The sequence below is a fragment of the Chiroxiphia lanceolata genome, chromosome 3 (genome assembly GCF_009829145.1).
Source record: "Chiroxiphia lanceolata isolate bChiLan1 chromosome 3, bChiLan1.pri, whole genome shotgun sequence".
Classification (NCBI taxonomy): Eukaryota; Metazoa; Chordata; class Aves; order Passeriformes; family Pipridae; genus Chiroxiphia; species Chiroxiphia lanceolata.
The window spans coordinates 41,643,247-41,662,887 of record NC_045639.1 but is presented as its reverse complement, the minus strand read 5'-3'; the positions used below and the strand labels follow the sequence as shown (position 1 = coordinate 41,662,887).

Below are 19,641 nucleotides of genomic sequence, written 5' to 3'. Positions count from 1 at the left end.
TGTGGAGTTAAATCAGATAAGTTGCTTTCTTGCAAGGTGGTATGCATCTTCACAAATGAAACTCTTCAACTTCTGTTCTGTGTATAGTTAACTAGTGGAATACTGAAATCCTGACATATATATTTAAATCTTAGAGGTATAATAGGATAGTTTGGGTTGGAGGGAGCTTCAGATAGTCTCTGGTCCAATTCCCTGTTTAAAACTGGACTAACTCTGAGGTTCTGTCAGGTCGCTCAGGGCTTTATGCTGTTGGGCCCTGAAAAGCTCCAAGGACAGTGCAACCTGCTCTACCTCTTGGCTGCTCTCAGGATGAAAAATTTTTTCTTGGTATCCAGTTGGAACCTTTTTTGTTTTAAGTTATGCCCATCTCTTTCTTGTCCTATCTCTGTGCGCTGCTGTGTATGGATTGCTGTCATCCTTGCTATTGGTATGTAGCATCTTCAGAAAATTGTTACCAGTAGAGGGTAATTAGAAGGTAATTTCTAACATCTTTAGAAGTCTTAGAGTAGCACACTTGGCATTCTTTGGTTTACTTTCCTTTTTATAGCATAAAATAGCACTGTACTTACTGAAATTTACTATTGCTGCAAATATATCTTTATACCCAAAGAGGGCATTCTAACCTCAGAGATGTTCTTAGTTCTGCCTTTATGGCTTTCTCTGGTGCAGAGTCCTTGCTTATGACTCAGACTTTAAGGTAATTTAAGTTCAAGACATTTCATATGTTTTTGTTCAATAAAGCACTATGACACTTTTATTGTACAGAAATGAAAATACATGTATCTTCTCGATATCTCTCACAATTTTATTGTCATCTCTTTGTTTTTTTAAGGCTAGTCATGCAAGGTGTTCCTGCTCACAGAGGTTTGGAAAGAGAGGATACTTTCTAGGTTGTGAAACTTTTCCAACTATGTTCAAAATGCTGTGATTCCTTTTCCCCTAGTCAGAAGAAAATTTAAAAGGTTTCCATCATAAAAGTAGCACTGTTTCACTCAGAAGTGAAAGAAGCCTGTCAATTAACTACTTATATCTATGGACTCTCTTAGTGGACTTCCTTGACACAGATATTTTATAAATATATTTTCCAGTCTCAGATCTGTGGATTAGTATAGACTTGTTTCAGTTCAGAGTACACAAGTGTAGACAGGTTCAAGTCATTATGGCTAAGTTAAGGAGTCATCTAAATATGATGTTTGTATTTGCTTCAAATTTCTGGTGAAAATGTAAGTTAAACCTGAAGTTTTGAGTAAAAATTCATTGGACAGGATAGCATTATTGCAGAGTCTGCCTCAGGGGGGACCTGGGACTCCAAGGTTTGATAGTTTAGATAATATAAAGATAAAGTTCATCCAAGTGCTACTTTTAAATCTCCAATCTATTCCATGAAGGCGGGAGTTCTAAAAGTACAAAGCCTTAGGTGTATTCTGGTAGTAAAAATACTTATTTTCTAGCTGTCTTTCAGGAGTCCTGTTTTAGTAATTTTTCTGTCTTGAGCATGCTTTGTGACTGGGGTAAGTCATATAGCTTCTCACATGGCCTGCTCTAACCACAAAGCAATGCGTCAGACCACTGCTGTACCTCAGAACTGATGAGATCAAGTGTCTCTGAAAATGCATTGCTTTCTGTGAAAGGAAGCTACAGCAGTTCTACTAATAATAATAGTTATTACTATTAATAGTAATACTTGTCAGGAGTATTATATATAAACCTGAAAGAAGCAGGGGAAGAAATCTGCTGCTGCTGCTACTACACTAGTAGTACCCATGGACCTGTCCCATACACCTGAAAGGATAGGCAGATGTGAACTACCTTGCACAGGATCCTGCTAATCCTGGATTCAGAATTCAGGTTTTCTAAAACAAGTAATAAATTAAAAAGAAAAAAGTATTGGAAGTAACGAGCTAACCATCTATATTTATTCTGGAAAACAATTTGAATGACACTCAAAGTTTTCCTCTGCCAAGCTTTTTGTTACTGAAGCAGATCTATTCAGGTGTGCGTGTTTAATGCCATATGGTACAATATGCACCTTTTTTATCCACTTAAAATGCTAAGCTGAATCTGGAATATACTGACCTAAAAAACTGCTTCATTGGCTTATTCTTTCAATAGAGAGAATATTTTTGAAAGGCCAGTCTGATTTTTGAGTGTAATTCTCATTATTTTTTTAACTTGAAGTATTCTGCAGAAGACTGTTTCATTACTGTATCACACAGGGGCCTTGGCACCCAAGAAACATCTGCAAGCTATCTCATATAAGGGTACAATTTCCTTAAAGGTTAATACTATGCTTTAATGTACCTAGGTAACAAAAGCAGACAAGTAAGGCTCAATGAAAGGTGGCAGATCCTAGGGTTTTGTACGTAGGTAGTAGTACTTCAGTGAATTACAAATAGCATGTGACAGAAATATGTTAAAAAAAACTTAGGGCAAAAGTGTGTGCTTTTGTTGAGCAGCATAGACATGTGTTAATAAATGAAGTGTAGCCTGTATTATTAGGTAATATATGTTAGCCCAGGGAGACTGCCAGAGTAAATTGTGGCAGGTAATTGTCTTGATTTCCTAGACATGAATAGCAGTGATTTAGAGTCATGGGAAAGAAGCTCTTTCAAGAGTGTTTTCATTGAGATGATCTCAAAGGGGATGAATGGAGTCAGTGTGCCTTTAGAGTGAGGTTTGGTTTAGATTGTCATACAAACTCTTGTGTGTGCTGTGAAAGAGGTAAACGGAGCCCTGAGAACTGGCTAAAGTCCTGGTAACTAAAAGGCTGAGCACCTGGAGGGAAGCGATGAAATCAGTGAACACAGCTGAAGTGGGGTTGGGTTCCTCTTAAATGCACCTGGGGAAGCCTAGAAACTTCTGAGCCCTGCTCAGATGGGAAGTGTGAAGTAGGAAGGCTCTCTATCTAGGAAGGGATGGGGTGGTCTGACGAGCTGGAGGGCCTGGAGGCTCATAGGAAGAGGATTTTTGGAGGTAAGTTGAGGCATGCTTGTTTGCCGTTGTGAGAGGAATGCTGTCTAGGGGGATGAAGGGAGGCTTATGCATTTTGGGGTCAGGATGAAAAGAATAAACTGGAAAGGACCAGGGAAGTGGTATTGAGGAATGATATTGGGAAGAGGGTATCTCTCTGTGGCTTTGAACATTGTTTGGGAGCTTTGTTATCGCTCTAGACTGTGTGGTGTGAAGTGTGACCTATGCAGAGTTTGGTCAAAGATCCAGGGCAGCAAATAGAATGATTTCTGGATTAATTCTCTTTTTCACTTGAAGAGAAATGAGTGCTTGGTTTGAGAGAAGTAAATAGGGAGCGAGGATTGAAATGCAATGGAAGTTAGTGTAAAAGAATGCAGGGTTTGATGGGAGTGGTGAAAAGCGTGTGCAGTGTTGGGATGGAGACAAAAATGAGTAAGGTGACAGTCAAAGTAAATCTATTGGTGTTGGTGATGTCCTCACTCAGTCTAGAGTCTGACTGGCTGCTACTTGACTGTATCCCCTGATCCTTGTCTGCTTCTAGTGGAAGTCAAATGGCTTTTGACTGTGCGTGAATGTGCTTTGGTCCTGTTGAGTCTTTAGTCATGGTGTCAGGCGCATGGGGTAACTCTCAACTCCTGCCTGGAGATGAGCAAGCAGTTGCTCGAATCTGTGCTCCTGCAGTACCTGATGATGTGGGTTGGAAATACCAAGTTTGGCCTCTAATGCCAGGGCTCACACCTGGGAAGGTATAGACAGTGAGCTGTCTAGCACTGGTGGGTGCCTTCTTTGAGTTCTCTGTGATCATTTCTTGAGGTCTTCTCATCCTCTGTATTGATTGCCGTTGTTGCTCTGTGCTGCCATGTGTGCTACATTCTGTAATTCAATGCCATTGCCTTCTAGAGAGAAACTCTATTCTTTCTTGGAGTGTTAATTTTTTAAAATTCTTTTTAAGATATCTGACTTGTTCTAGGCAGAGTGACTTCTGTCCCACTGTATTTAGAAGGACCAGTAATTTCTGCTAGAAGAGAGGTGTTCTTGCCAGTGGTTAGTATTCTCCTGCAGTTGCAGCAATATCTGCTATAGTACTTCTTCCATAGCTTGTTCATGCGTAATCTCAGAATTTCCTGAACAGTCTACTTTTTTCCTCCATGCTAGAGGAAACGGATATAGCTCATGTCCTCACTTTTGTGTTCTCAGGCCCAATAAAACAAACTTCCAACTTCTGTTTTGTCTGCCTACAGCCTTGGGTAAGGTTTGTAAAGATCAAGCCATATTCTCAGCAAAGGTCTCAAAAGGGATATTGTGTGTGTCTTTCCTGTGTAGCAGTGAAGGTCTCCAAGGGAACTGCAGTCTGCTTGCTGGAGCACAAAGGTTGACCCCTCACAGGTTATAACATCTGCAGGCTGATGCTGCTGCTGAGTAATCTACAGGCATTTAGCAAAGACTTGTGTTATCCGAAGTCGCTTGTATCGCTGTTGAGGATGGGAGAGCAGTGCTGCAGTCTGTGCCTTGTGGGTTCAGCTGAGAATCTTCATCTTGCCACTTAGAGTGGCATCTTGCCACTTAGAATGGCAAGTTTATTGTCAGCTGGCAGAAGTACAGTTCACACAGTTGCTGCTGCAAAGAGCAAAGAATACCTGAGTACAGAAATTTTGTTGGAGCGTAAAGAGTTGCAGGGCTTCGTGTGAAGCCCTGAGATTTTCATTTCAGGGGGAGCAGGGTGAGGGACCAGCACCAGTTTTTTTGCTTTCCTTCTAGCTACAAGTTGGCCTTGTGTCCTGAGCACAGTTGTAACTGCAGTTTGTGTTCATGCCTGGCTTTTATAGTATCTTGTATTTAAGCTGCATCCTGGGGTGGTGTGCTTTCTGTGGGAACTTCGTGCTCAGGTTTCCTTGTGTCTGGAGCTCCATTCCGTCTCCATTGTTGCCTAGACCTCATGGGCATTGCATCTGACAGCCGGAGCCGGACTGTGGCTGTAAGGTAAACTTCTTTCATCAGGCAAAGGAGGAGTATTTGTCCTAGGACTGATATTAAATTGTAAAGCTAGAAGAATTCGGACTCCTCACCCTTGGCAATATAGGAACTGCCACGTTGTTTTATTTTCATTATAGTGATCACTACTGAGCTGTTAAGAGAAAATTACTTTCTATTTCAGTAAACTCGATTCTGGTTTCAGACTGACTGTGCATCAGATGCTTAATTTGGAACCCACTCTCTTGGTGAAATTAAAAATTCAAATCTCCAAGCTGGAGCACTCAAACTGTGCTTGAATTAGAAATTGACTGCTGTCAATGTGCTCTCACACTTCACTTTTTTTTTAAAATTCTTCCCCCCTCCCCCCCGATGAGTTTTATATTAGTCTTGCTGTAGATGATCTGACTGAGCAGAAGCAGTGGGAATCCATGCTGTCACTCTGTAGACAGAGTGATAAAAGAGAAGTGTGTTGTGTTAAATAGACCATTCTTGAAAAGGACTGCTGTGTACTAATTTCGCAGTTTCACGCGTGTTTGGTGAAATACTTTTATAAGATATGATTGCAAACCCATTAAGTGTTGTTTGCAAATTAATTTATGACCTAAGCAAACTTCACAGTCTCTATGCAATATCCTTACTCCCCTATTTCTGTGTAATATTTAAAGCTGTTGTCAGATCTTGACTGAAAGAACAGGGTGTTCTCTCCACTTTAGACATTTGCATGGGCTGCCTCTACAGAATTTTGCACTGAAACAGGGAACAAAACGTTTTTTCTCCATGAAGAACAAAAAAATTTACACCCCCCCCCAACTCCTGAAATAAGCATTGATTTTTTTCTATTGTGAATATTCTCTGTAGGCTTGCAACTTGTGTGTCCATCTGCCTCTTTGAAAACTGGATAAATTATTCTCAGTTATTTACCTAGAAGTTAAAGAGAATTATACTTAAAGGTTTGGAAAAAATTGGGCTGAATATTTATGGGGAAGTGCCTTCTGTTATTGACTGTGCTGAAGGCACCCAGTGCTGATACTGGCTTGTTCTTCCAGACCTACTTGTGTTCTCCCCCACGGTGTTTTGTTGTCCATCAGATGGTCAACAGGATGGATTACTGAGCTGGGTGCAGGGTAAGTGATGACTGAGGAGCCTAAAAACTGTTGTTAGACAGCTAGTTTTGTGAGTTTGGCAGTTCTAGCTAGCCAAGGTGGATATCCATGGGTTGGGTGAAATATATCAGTGAGTTGTATAAGGAGGTTTGGAGAGTGATTTGGGTTGAGGCTCATCAACCACAGATGAATTTGGGAAGTGAGATGTAATAACAGCTGGAGAACGAGAAGTGTGAGGAGTGTCTGTAACAGGACTACACTGATGTTAATCACAAAGGTCTTGGGCTTTCCTGGCTTTTTTTTACTTGAGACTTCTGTAACAGTACTTTTAACAGAGGCTATGTTGGGATCAGTGCCATCTTATTTTGAATATTTAGTGGTATCTCTGAAATTCAGCAAATGAGTCAAACTGTAACCCATTAAGAACCTGCAACATTTTATGTATTTCTATGACTTAGGAACTGAACAGTAATAGTTATTGTCATGTCAGATTGATTAATCCCTCAAAATGGTTCATTTTTGTTCCTGATAGGTTAAACATTTGTGTATGTGTTTGTAAATAATAAATATTTTCATCTCACTTACTTTGTTTGTGTACAGTTTGATGCAGGTGTTTAAGGCTTCCTTAACAAAAGCAGCACTACAGAAATTGCTTGGAGCAGTACTTTGATAGTTGGCTTTGAATATGACTAAATACCTTTTCCTCCCCACCACAGTTACCACCCACAAATGCTGTGAAGGTGAATTTGTTAATCTAATAAAAATCAGTTGTATGTAATATATGCGTATTCAGATAGTTGAGCTATCTTTAAAACTGCATATATAATTTCTCACTGACTTTCAGAAAGGACTTGATGAGCTTCCAAGCATTTTGCATTACATGCTTAAAGCAGGCGTGAGGAGGTGATCATTTCAGAGTTTCTGTACTGATCTGTAAAATTCTAGTGTACTTAACAAAAATGTAAGGTGGTTATACCTTTTCGTCCTCAGATGCTACTAGAACTTTTGATCAAAAAACCTGAAATGACACTTTTGTGGCTGAAAACAAAGACTGATGATCTAAAATAAATTAAATGATTGTTGTTCTTTAGCATCAGGCTGGGTACAAGAGAACGTGCTCTTTTCATCAGTGGGAAATGCTCTTTGGCTTCACCTCTCCCTCTTTCATCTCACTGGTGTGAACTAAGATGTGAACAACATTGCTTTACAGCAGTAGACTATTTTCTTTTTCCCTGTGCTCTGGATGTGAACTGTTAGCTTTTATGAAATATTGGTCATCAGGAAAGATTGCTGTGGTGAAAGAGCTGTTATGATTATTTCCGGGCTTTCATAATTTGAAGTAATTTGCACATACTTGCCATTAGAATATATATTGCATCATCTTCTAAGATTGTAAAATATATTTTTTTTAAAATTGATTTGTAATATTACAATTGAAAAGCTCTTCCATTTGGGACTTTACTCTTTTTCTAAATGCATGTCTGGTATAATGCATGAAACACTATTATGTCGGATTTAAAAATTACCTTCAGTTGTTTCCATTCTGATAGTCTTGTAGTTAATTGCGAAATGTTATTTGATATTCTTGAAATTGAAAGAATTATAAGATGAATTTGAGGCTTGTCTTTATTTAACAAGATAGCTGAATTGGTTCAGTGTAGTTTCTTGTATCTGATGTGCAGACAAAGCTATGGTTGGGAGGCTATGCAGAGAAACAAAGTCTCTGTAACTATATTTCAGATAGGTGATGATAAACGACTGAAATTATTCTAATCTTGAGAAAAGGGACATGACAGAAGGGTAAACAATGCCCAAACAGTATGCCCAAGGTCATAGTAACTTCCTGGCTGGGTTTTGTGATGGCTGAGGGCACCATGACTGCTCTCCAGCTGGAACTGGGTATCAGGCTGTGGCCACTGCCTTCTCCCTCCTTTATCCTTTGGGCGAAGGTGTGAGTGTTCGTGTTGGTCCCAGCTCTGTCCACTCTGCCTTGTGCTCAGAGGCAGCTACATTGGGGCGAAGGACTTGCAGCTCTCTCCTGGTAGCATCCTCTGGATGGGTCGTGGCTTGGACTGTAATCTTGAGGATAATTCAGACAGTGGTCTGTACTGGTATCCAGGTGAGTGGCTTGTGCTGCTGGACTCACTGGGAGACAGACCTGGAGTCCCTAAAAGAGCTGAATGCCAAACGTCCTTAGAGGGTTACCTGCAAATGTTGTGAGGAATGCAGAGATGTATGGGTTTTGTGTGAACTTGTTGAGGATACTGGAATTCTACTCCTTTGGCTCTAATAATATTTAGAATTGCATCCAGTTCAGTTGGTGTGAATATCTAATGCTTTGGCCAATTTAAACCCTATTTACATTAGCTTAGTTTAAATTTGATGTTTAAAGAGCTGTAATTATCTGTCTGCTTTAGAAATTCATAGTGATTTAGTGAGATCAATTTTAAACTGATTTTAATTAAAGCAGAGAATCTTTTACATTTTTACAGATGAGGCCTGTGACTAGCCTTTTTAAATGGTGAGGAAGTATATGCAGTCCTAGAATGATTTTTTTTTTTTTTCTGCATGACTGATTTCTTCTGCTGAAGTCAAATTTAGGCTGTTGTTTTGTATATAAACTAAAAGAATTAAATTCTAAAGAACATTTTATTCAATTTTTTTCCCTTGCTCTAAGAGTGGTTTCTGTTTGTTAAGACTTCTATTAAATTGCTGCCAGTACAGCATTTCACTGTCTTTTTATTGTAGACAGACCGATGGATTCTGTGACCTTTTTTACTTTTGATTTCTGTGATTCTTTTTTCCTCAGACAAAAGAGAATGTAAGAGATAGCAGGGCTATTCTAATTTATGGTGATAGGAAGCAGAATACAGAGGCCTAACTGCAGTCTCATGGTGAGATGTGCCACTATTCTAGTATATGGAAAATGTATCAACTGCTTTTGTTGAAGGTTATTTGGAGAGAATGTATTGAATGTCGGGAAAATTCTCCTGGAAAGTTTCAGGTCTAATGCTTAAATTCTTGTACAGGATGTCATTGTAGTGAGGTGTGTATGAGACCTGTGTTAGGAGTTGCTGAGTAGTTTAGATTATGTGCACATCTGTCAATGTAAAAATTGACAAAGGATCGTGATGAGAGATGAATATTAAATGTAAAGAAAAAATCTGAAACTTATGTTTTTGGAAGAGCTCTGTGTGTGGGATATGAATATATCTAATACCTGAGATTCTGGCAATTTGATTCTGTTTCAGTGAGCAGAGGGCATAATTCAGCTAGACATCAGATTCCCTTGAAGGGTGATTCCGGCAAATAGGTCCAGTCAATATGTTTCCATGATACAAAATGGATGACAGCGCAAAGCTTGTATTCCCATTATTGTGTGCAGGACAGACAAATGGAATACCTTTTAACTAGCAGTAAACTGAGAAACTGAAAGTAATTGCCACATAATCTTTCACCCATAATATATATAGAAATATACAGAAAACATAGACAGGACATCAATTCTGATGTCCTGCTTTTAATGTTTGCTGTGATTTATATCATGGGTTTTTTTGGTTGATTTTTTGTTTGTTTTCTATTCTCTGCAAACAGCAAATTTATCTTTACATCTGTGTAACTATGGTATGTGTGGGGAAATAGAGTTATTGAGCAAAGGCCCTTCCTTAATGATACTAATACTTCAGTAATGCTAGAAAGCATTAGTTTTCTAGGACTGGTGGTTCTGCATGCAAAGCTTCTCCTTTAACTCTATAATTTGCACGATAGGTAGTACCATAAATCTAAATGACAACTTCTACAATATTTCATTAGACTGATATCTGCAGCCACAGGGTGCTACAGAATTGCATCTGTTCTGGAAGCAGAATCTGAACCACTTGCTACTCATACTATTAAAGCATGGATATGGACACAAGAAACTGGACACAAGCAACAACAGGTTATGAACAAAATTTCTTTGTGAGTATGGTTCTCACCTTGTTGGATGCAGATTCAGTCCTGTCTTACATGTGCTTGTAAGTCTGCCATCGTTCTGAGAGACTTAAAAGTCTGTCCTTTAATGTGCTGTTTAAGCAAGTTGAGAATGAAAAAGTAGACTGGTATTGTGAATAGGGAAGATGAGGTGATTCATTGTATCCAGGTTTGTGTCCTGATGGACAAGACTGTTAGTGAGTTCACTTAAAACCAGGTGCAAATTCTTTAGAAAGTGAATGAATACATGCAGTGTTCTCTATCTGCAGTATGGTCATTGTCTTTGTTTCATTGAAATGGAAAACAATGCGTGCTTCTTGAAATTTCAGGAACAACTATCTTCAGATGCTACAATGTGTTAAGCCTATAAAACTGCAGAAGCATTTCACTGACTCTTTTTCTCTCCCCCAGATGATCACCAGCAATTAATGCCTGCAGGCTCCCTTCGTAAAAAGAAGCTGGCAAAAAGACCTGGATACATGAGGCCAGAAGCTCAGCAACAGATAGAGTTTCAGTCCCTTGGTGCCTGCAAACCATCCAGACCAGGAGAGCTCCAACATGGAAGGCAGGGTTGTGGAGACTTTGAGAACTGCACTCTATGTAGACAATGCCAAAATAACTTTGAATTCCTTCACTGTAGTGCAGTTAGTAGCACTGTAGTTCCTGCTGATCGGGTAACAATGTTGGCCACTACTGGAAATATGCCAGGATGCTGCAAAAATCTATCGTGTTGCAAGAGTCCACGGTCAGAAAACACAGTGACAGCAGCTTACCCTGCTGCCGCAACAAGCAAAGGAGATGTTTCTGCTGTATGCTGTACATGGCAGAAAAGCCACAGTGCTAAAGTGAACAAGCCCCCAAATATGTATGCTTTGGATCGAACAGAAGTGAATAACAACTGTGAATATCAAAACAGAGATGATATTTCTCATTCTGCTGTTGCACACAATAGTTTAGATCGTTTTAGTTCAAGTTTCAGCTTCATACAGCTCTCCCTGAACTCGACCTCTGGGGTAAATGATGTTGAAGGCAAATCAACTGTTGAGGAAACTGAGATTGTTCTGCATCCCAAAACCACAGGAAGTCTGCAGAAGCCAGAAGAGATGTCACAAACTCATGAGAACTTGGGAGATTCATGTTGCTTCTCCAGGTCCAGTGAGGATTTGGAGCATGAACATGAGAGCCCTGTGAATGATAAATTCCGGGACTGTGAGACCCTCTCTTTCTCAGATATAGATGCAACATTTTCACATTCTACAGATTCCTTGGATGCAGCATCTGCTGGCTCTTCTGTCACCTCAGGCTATGAAAGTAGCTTTACTGTTAGTGACCGTAACTGGGATATTTTGATGAAAAAATATGAACCAGCGCTGCAGGATTGCTTGCTTGGCAACCGCAGTACACTAAAGGTCAGTAATCTCACTTTGGTTTTGATTCCTCTCCCTGTCCCTCAAAACATTTTTATTTATAGTTCTGAAATCAAAGTTTATGTTGGAGTTCAGGTACTAATGGCTTTTGTAGCATTTGTTCAAAGAGTTTTACAGTAGTGCTCTGTATGATAAAAGTGAGAGAACAGGTTTTGTTTGGTTCTTCAGAAAAAAGGTGATGTTGTTGCAGTACCCTATTCTGTGTTCACCTGAAACTCACTTCTAATGTCACACATCAAGTTTCTGAGTTCATTAAGCACTGTTTTCTTTCACAGGTGGCTGTTTTTTCTGCAGTTTGGGATATATGTAGTACAAAATTTGGGGATGATAACTCTTTTCTTGAAGCATCATGATTTAACAACGTAAAACTTTTTAACTGGAAATGTTTAAGTTTAGCTAGAGACTTCTTGGAGTGAGGCAACTGTGTGAGAGTAGCATGTAATCTAAGAGATGGGTACTCTCCCTACATGAAGAAAAATGGGGGTCAAGTCCCTCTCTGCCTCCAGCTGGGAATGGAACCTTTTTTTTTTTTCTCTTCCACCACAGAGAAGTAGTGGAGCAGTGAGTCAGGAGTCTTTATTTCTGCATGTATGTATATACCCACACTTACACCTGCAATGTGTACAGGCAGTCATTCACTGTGTCCTTTATGGGAGAGGGGTGAGGAAACTTTAAGAAGGATCATCTGTGTTTTGTTATATGGTTTCTGGGATGGCAGGGTGGGCATTGGAGGAAAGTAATTCTGAGTTTACCTGCTCCAAGGAACCAAATACTAGATTTGTTATGCAACCAGGAAGCAGTAATCTAGACATTAATATGGACACAATGTATTTCACTAATTTGTTCAAGGCGCACTGAGTAGGTAGTGGGGTTTTTCTGGTGTGGTGGGCTTTTTGTTTGGTTTTTCTTTGTTGGGTTGGTTGGATTTTTTTAATTGTTTCATTAGTGCCTTTCAGAAACTCAGGTTCTTGTGACTTCTCAGCTCAGATACATAACTGTTGAGATACACTGTATTGTCTTTAGGCCTGATGAAAGAACCGTCTCTGGGGAGACTTAGCACAACCCTGCTGTCTGGGTAAGACAGAAGGTTGAGAAACTTTTACTATTGCTTTTTTCTGCATGACATCTGACCTGGGCCTGCAATCCTCTCTAATACTTTCTTTCCATAGAGGATTCATGTAGAACTCAAACTAGGTTCTGTTATTTACAGACTTCACAGACATTGACATGGAGCAGTTTCTTTGGCTTCATGCCTGGAATGACAACGTGCCTGTGGTCTGGGATGGTTTGGGAAATTCATTTGCTACAAATTTGGGAATATATAACACAATCAAAATAGGAAGTTATTTTTCTTTCTTTTCAGTATTTTTTTGATAGGCACAAATGAAACATTGCTATCTTTAATTTCTGTATTCATTAATTCGTTGAAAGGAGAATTGGGGATTTGTGCCCTCAGATGTCTTTGCCCTTGGTTAGCCAGTCGTGTATGTTTAATTTGAAGCACCTTCCTATTGTAATGATAATGAGCAAGTCTTAAAGTTTTCAGAAAGGAACAAAAGCAACTGCAGTCAAGAAAAGGAGACAATATCAAAATTGTTAAAATTATGCATTTTCTGTACTTAAAAACAAAAGTGATCATCATCTGGTACAGATATAGGACATGCCATGCTGAAGCAGCTCTTTGAGTTGAGCTCCAAATGTCTTACTAGCCTGCAAATAGAAAACATTGTACTGTGGCAGCATCAGTCAGTTTGCCGTGGGTGAGCCTGGGCTGTGGTACCCAAGCAGACTTTAAATGACCTGCCCCTGTAGCACATGATGGAATAAACACTGCAAACAGCAACAAAGCTGTATTGCAGTATAGATGGTTGTTATACATCATATATGTGAAAAAAAGTGTCATTTGAATCATTCCTACTGCAGGCTTCTTTAAAGCTCTGTCAAAAGTCAGGCATAAAATACAGAAAATAGTTTACGATGAGAATTCAGAGCTCCTCCCTTCAGTATCTTACACATTCCTCAGCAGCCTCAGAGAAAAAAGATTGGAGTCTCAGGATATGAAAACCAAAATAAAATAAAGCCTTGAGGAAATGGGAATGTATACAATGTTTTGTGTTTGTTTTTCTTCTGGGCCATCCTATAGCCTATTATTAATCAGCCATTTTTGGATACTTTTCTGGCTTTATTTTTTATAGTTCTTTTCTGACTAGTCCACTTTCACATACCATGTTTAGAAGGGATATCCTGAATTTAAAGGTCTTACCTAATTTGTGTGTTGATTGTGTAGTCTCAATAACTGAGTGCTTCTATGAAGTTGTTGACTGGCTGTACCTCTTTTTCTCTATTCAATTTAGAGTTTAAATATAGGGATTAAATATGAAAGAGTTTCAGGGAGGAGTGAAGTACTCTGTAAATGCAGAATGTCTAAAGCATGGATTTTGTTGTGTTGGAAAATGCTTTCCCAAGCACTTTCAGGCTTTGGACTGTAGGAATATATGCTGCTTTTTTTCCAGGCTTACCTTTTTCAGTGCTGATATTGGTTTGTTTGGTACCTGTCATGTATAAATTGAATAAGAAACACATTTCAGTCTTGTAACTGTAGCCCTGCTAGGCTATGGCTAGCATGGCAATGAGGAGAGGACTAAACCTACCTTCTAGCCAATTTCTTTTTACAGTAAAAACTTGTAAAGGCCTTGGAATGCACACCTAGCCTTACAAATTTTTAGTAAATTTAGAACTTTAGTCCAGACTCTTTGATGTTAACAAAGAAAAACATTAGCTTTTGAAATAAAACTTTATTATGGTAGAAGTTTCTTTTTGGGTGTGAGAGAGCAGTCTGTATGTAGTTTAGGTATTCTTGGTGTTCTGCTTTTTTCTTCATCCAGCATTTGGATTGTGAACTGAAAATGCAAACATCGACATTATGTAGATGAACCTAAATTGTATTTTAATGAAACTTTGTTGTGTGTGTATGAATACTGTCTTCTGACCCATAACATGAGTATACCTGTTCCAAAATATTCATACTGCATTTCTCTTTCTAGTTACAGAATAAAATGTGGTTTGCATATGGAAATATTGTATTCTGTGCAAAACTCAGGGAAAAAATTGTTGGAATGGGCTCGAGAACACACTGTTGAGTGCAGTGTGATCAGAAGTATATGTCATGCTGACAGAATCCTCTAATAATCCTACTTTGATTTAGTCAAAGGGTGAAAAATATCCTGTGATCACATGATCTCCTTTTCTTTTCAAGAAATATCATTTGTTATTCTCTGTATGTGTTTGGACTAAAGCCATGCTTGGCTCAAGTAGCTTCAGTTCAACTGACTTCCAAATAGGTCTGTCTAATTAACAAATACTGGGCTTAATTATTAAAATTTGGTCATTGTAGTGATTTAGTAAGCCATTATATTATGTAGAGGTTAATAGTCTAAATATTTTTAAATGCAGCTTCTTCATAATTAACTTTTTTTTCTTTCCCTAGATAAAATCCTTGATCTTACAACTTCAGAGGCTTCAGGAAAAAGCAATAGAGGAAGATGACTATGATAGAGGTGAGAATTGCTCCCCTCTATTCTCCATGGGATCATGCTGCCGTTTTTTTTTTTTTCTTTCCTTCGCCTTTCTCTCTTAATTTTATTTTATATTTCCTACATAACAGTTGGTAGGTGTGGAAGACTAGTTCAATGAACTGTATTCTTTATTCTTTTGTATGGCAGGAAGCAAATTAAAGTAGGTCAGCAGCAGGTAGCAACAGTTTTTATTTTCTTGAGCCACATCACCATGTGGGAAGGTTGAAATCCAAATATCCACCATCTGGATCAGCTGTTTTGAAGCAGCATGACTTTAAAAAAAATTGCAGAAATGAATGAAAGCTTTAAAAGGAGAAAGGACAGGCGCTGGCTGCTGACAGAGTGAGATTTGTTGCTTGCCACATTTAGTCATGACACTACAACAGGGCTCAAACACAGAAATAAGGTCAGTAGCTGTTATAAAAGTGAATGATACTGTCCTGTGGGATTAAGTTGATGTCACTGAATTCAATCAAAACCAACTAGAGAATATGGTGATGATAGAGTTGCTGGCAAATGGCTGTCTTTCAATAGTGCTTTTCAAATGGCTTGGCACTTCTGATAAGCTTGGTGTGTGCACACATTAATAATTAGAGCATTTATTAACACATATTCTTCTTGTTTCCTACTCTGGTAGTCTGTGTTCAGGTACTCATGTTTAGATAGTCTGGAGGTTCTAGGTTAAATTCTTCCCCCTAGATCTATAATTAGTTGGAAAACCCTGCAAACATGTCAGTAAAATATGCGTGAATTGAGAGAATAAGACTGGAAAAAGATAACTCCTTTCCTGCCACTTTCTTATTCTCAGCTTTTAGAGATTGGGCAGTGGTCAGAACTTATGGTTTGCCTTTCGAAGTGAGTGTGTGATGCTTACAGTTGTACCATGACTTCCTGCCCTCAAAGAAGTCTCCAAGGTGATGAAAATGTGTTTTAATAGTGTGTAGGGAGTAGGCATGTAGCCCTTTTGCAAGAGTGGTTCTATTGGCCTCTTAAAGGCCCGTCTATGTATAGGAGAAGAGTTTGCTACCATCCCAAATCATTCTTTTAGTGTGGCACCTCCTGATGGGGAAAATGTTTAGGTACTTTAAAAACTAAGGATGTTTTACATATTCATGGATTTAATCTCTGTCAAATAGATATTATTCATGTGTGCGCTTTACATGTGTAACACTCACAACTCTTCTTTTTCTAGTGTCTGTGGGTTGAGCTCGCAGTTGGAGACTTCCCAACAGCTGTGTACTTGGTGCACATGGTTAGCACAGATTCCAGCTGGGATTCTCTGGGCAGTCAGCCACTCTGACAGCAGTATTTCAGTGTGTCAGATGTGACATCTCCTTGTGATCTCCCTGTCACTGACCACAGGGAAAAATTATGACTTGTCTTGAATCTTGCACAGAAAGCCCTTCCGTAGTTTTCCTGGGTGCTAGTCTTGTACCCTTAAAACAGGACCAATGTTCTGTTGACCATCACTTCATCAACTACCCTTTTCAGTTCCACCCTGGTTATCAAGCAGGTAGCACGGAGGGTGATTTGCAGAATCTTCCCCTCAGAAAAATGATTTGGCTGAAATGTTATTTCACCACGTATTGTGAACACAGAGAGAAAAAGTGGCAGCAGTACAAAGGTGGTAAGAAGCATCCACAGGTGGGATTGCTGTTTTCTGTGCTAAGTCTGGTGTATATATAGACAGAAAACATTTGTCCTGATATGGGACTAGATGCTGAAGTGCTTGAGAAAATTTACCTTGGGTTCTTCTATCCCTTTGAAAACTGGGAGTCCGTCTTGAGACACCACTGTTCTCAGAAAATGCCATGCTTCAAGCATGTGTGTGACCATGCATCCTTAATTTTATGAATTTCTAGCTTTTGAGTCCTTGACCTGCTTTCTGTCATAGCGGTCTTTGTTCCTCTTCTGATAAAACTGTGAACCAAGGGGTTTTTGATACTGCTTTTCATTATTTTCATGGTATCTGAACTGGCTTTTTTAGGTTTTTTGTTCATGAAACATGGGCAGCATATTTTCAAGGAAAGAGTCACATGGAGAAGGTGCAGTGCTGCAAGGAGAATCAGAGCTGTGACCTTCCTTCCTCATCTTGCAGTGGCAAGATTTCCACCTTTGCTTTTAGAGCTATGTCACTGCTCCTGGTAGAGAACAGTCTTCCCTGGTGTGAAATTTGAAAGCTTATTAAAGAGCTTACAAATTGGCCCAGTACCAATTTCTGTTCAAGTGAAATTTGTAATTAGCCTTCTTTAAAATGCTCTTATTGTCAAATATTGCTAGCAGGGAATGGAATTGCTAAATGTGCAGAACTGTGATGTGGAGCATAAATGGCAGTGTATTATCAGGGAATGGGAGAAACCAACATGGTGTATACGGAGGGCTAATGACGTTTTAACTATATGCAGAAGATTACTGTCCCTGTAATTTGGGGAATGACCTTGAGTGTACACAGAGTCCTCTGTTAAGAGCAGAACTGTTTTGAACCAGAGAGGATGGTCGTGCTGTGTGTGGTGATGACACTGGTCTTACTCATTTGGAAGTTCTCTAGGAGAAAGGTAGACCTACTGTGATGTGGATAACTGATAAATGCCCTATATATGGAAGAGGTGAGTAGGGGGGAAAGAGAGCAGGTGGAGGGAGGGGTATGAGTGACTGGACTCCCAAGTGGAAAATTAAATTGTCAATAAATACATTATCATGTGTAATTACTGCTTTGTTGTTAGAGGCTCCTCTCTAGCTCTGATCATAGTTGAAGGGATTTTCTGACTTCAGCTTTCTGAGTCATCTAGTCTTGCAGGAAGGGCCTCAGGTTTTTTTTTGGTTTTTTTTTTTTTTTTACAGCAGTTTAGTAGGATGGAGAAGTGTTAGTACTTAAAACTCCTCAAAGTGCTCAGGACTGGTTTCTGCTGTGTGACACTGCAAACTTCGCAGGAATAAGGATATATTTGTTTTCCCCCTTTACAGAAATACAGGACAAATGCATGCTGCTCAGGTCTGTTAGTGATGAATGAGTGATGATTTTTTTTTAAGGGCTTTTTGCGACCACAACCTTCCATTTTTGTTTAAAAGACAACGGAATACCTGTTTAAATCTTCAGCTTGTTTCTTCCTAGTTTTTCCTTTCTTTAGGTGAATCTATTTGCTCCTTCTCTTCTTCCTCATTTTGGGCTTGAGAGGTGCGCAGCAGAAATGGCACTTGCCGTTGCTTGGTTACTTGTGCTGTGCCTTCTGGAAGTCCTGCCTTGGCATGGGTAGGGTGTTGGTGTAGGGGAGCTTCAGTCAGTCATTCAAATAATTACATTTTTTTCCTATACTTTCTTGCAGTGCCATGGGATGGAGTGGGGGATATGTTTGTTCCAAGAGTGCTGGGGGGCTACTTGGGCAGAGGCCACCCCCCTGTCCTATATTGCTGCTCATCTACTGCAGGTCACTGAGCACGGTGCAGTGAAACTGCAGGGTGTTCTCTCTTCATACTGTAGCTGTCATGGGTTGTTTCAAATGCAGTTATTCATACTGTGAAATGGTTACGTGAAATGCATATTCAGTGAGACAAATCTCCTCAGCCCTGGTATATTTTTAAATAGGAACCATTAGGATGTTACTTGTTTTACTACTCTTTCTGTTTGTAGGGGCTGAAATATCAGGAAATAAGTGATTTGTTTTTCTTTTCTGTATTTACTTGTGGTCTCCTCTTGATGGCCACATTACTGTATATTTTCAAAGCAGGTACAGTACCATGGGAATATAAGCATTTTGCCTTGCCTAGCATATAGGAAAAATTGGTCTGTTCTCCAAGGATCACTTGAAGTGTTGTCATGGCTCATTATTCATGATGGAACTTGACAGCTCCAAGGTTAAACACACTGCTGAATACAGGGGGGGAAAAAAAGAAGACAATATATTTTGTGTCTGTAGGAGTTGTGCTTGCAGTAGGAGCAAGTGTGTTTTGCTCAGTACAAATCTATTGCCCCAACATTTGAAAACCTTTTTCCTGTTTTTTTGCTTCTTGAGCTGCTCAACTTTGCCTGGTGCAAGAGGCAAGTGGATTGGTAACTATCAGGACTGTCTTGCTGCTGAACTCTGCTGGTGGTTCTTGTGCCATCTTGTTGCTCAGAAGAAAGTTTTTTCAGAGTGTTTTGTTTTTTGGTTTTGGGTTTTTTTGTTTGTTTGTTTTTTTTAAATTATTATTTTTTTAAAGAAAATTCTTGTATGCAGAAATGTGAGCATACAGATTCATTGTTTGCAACTGATATGGAATGTAAACTTCCCTGTGCAATCAGATTGTATTTAGAGTAGCTATGACTATTCAGTGAAGGTGATACAGTAGATCAGAGCAACTCCTCATCAGTCCAGCATGTCAGGTAGAACACAGAAACATCTTTGCCAGACATGGCAAAACCTATCCTATCTCAGCAATAAAAATTCAGGCTGTTAGTACATTTAACATCATGTGAGCCTTCGGTTATTTTAGGTGAGTTCTCAAAGCATGAACTATGTGAATTGGTAAGCTGCCGTGGACTTGTGTGCTGTGTGTTCTGCAGAAAGAGAGAAAACAATAGAGTATCATGTTAATTAATGGCTGGGTTAAAAATGTTGTGTTAAGTGGCATTCCGAGGGAGGC

The 19,641-nt window shown here is 39.3% G+C and overlaps 1 protein-coding gene across 3 annotated transcripts in view; it reads left to right on the top strand.

The window, feature by feature from the left end:
• DISC1 (DISC1 scaffold protein) overlaps window positions 1–19,641 on the top strand; it is a 187,675-nt gene that overhangs the window by 7,815 nt on the left and 160,219 nt on the right. For 2 of the 3 annotated variants that reach the window (XM_032683962.1, XM_032683965.1), the window contains exons 1-3: window positions 9,865–10,007; window positions 10,431–11,428; window positions 14,934–15,003. In XM_032683962.1, coding sequence (XP_032539853.1) covers window positions 10,448–11,428; window positions 14,934–15,003 — 1,051 coding nt within the window. In that variant the 5' untranslated portion in view covers window positions 9,865–10,007; window positions 10,431–10,447. Of the gene's footprint in view, window positions 1–9,864; window positions 10,008–10,430; window positions 11,429–14,933; window positions 15,004–19,641 lie in introns of those variants that run through there. The other variant, XM_032683964.1, reaches the window with a different exon arrangement.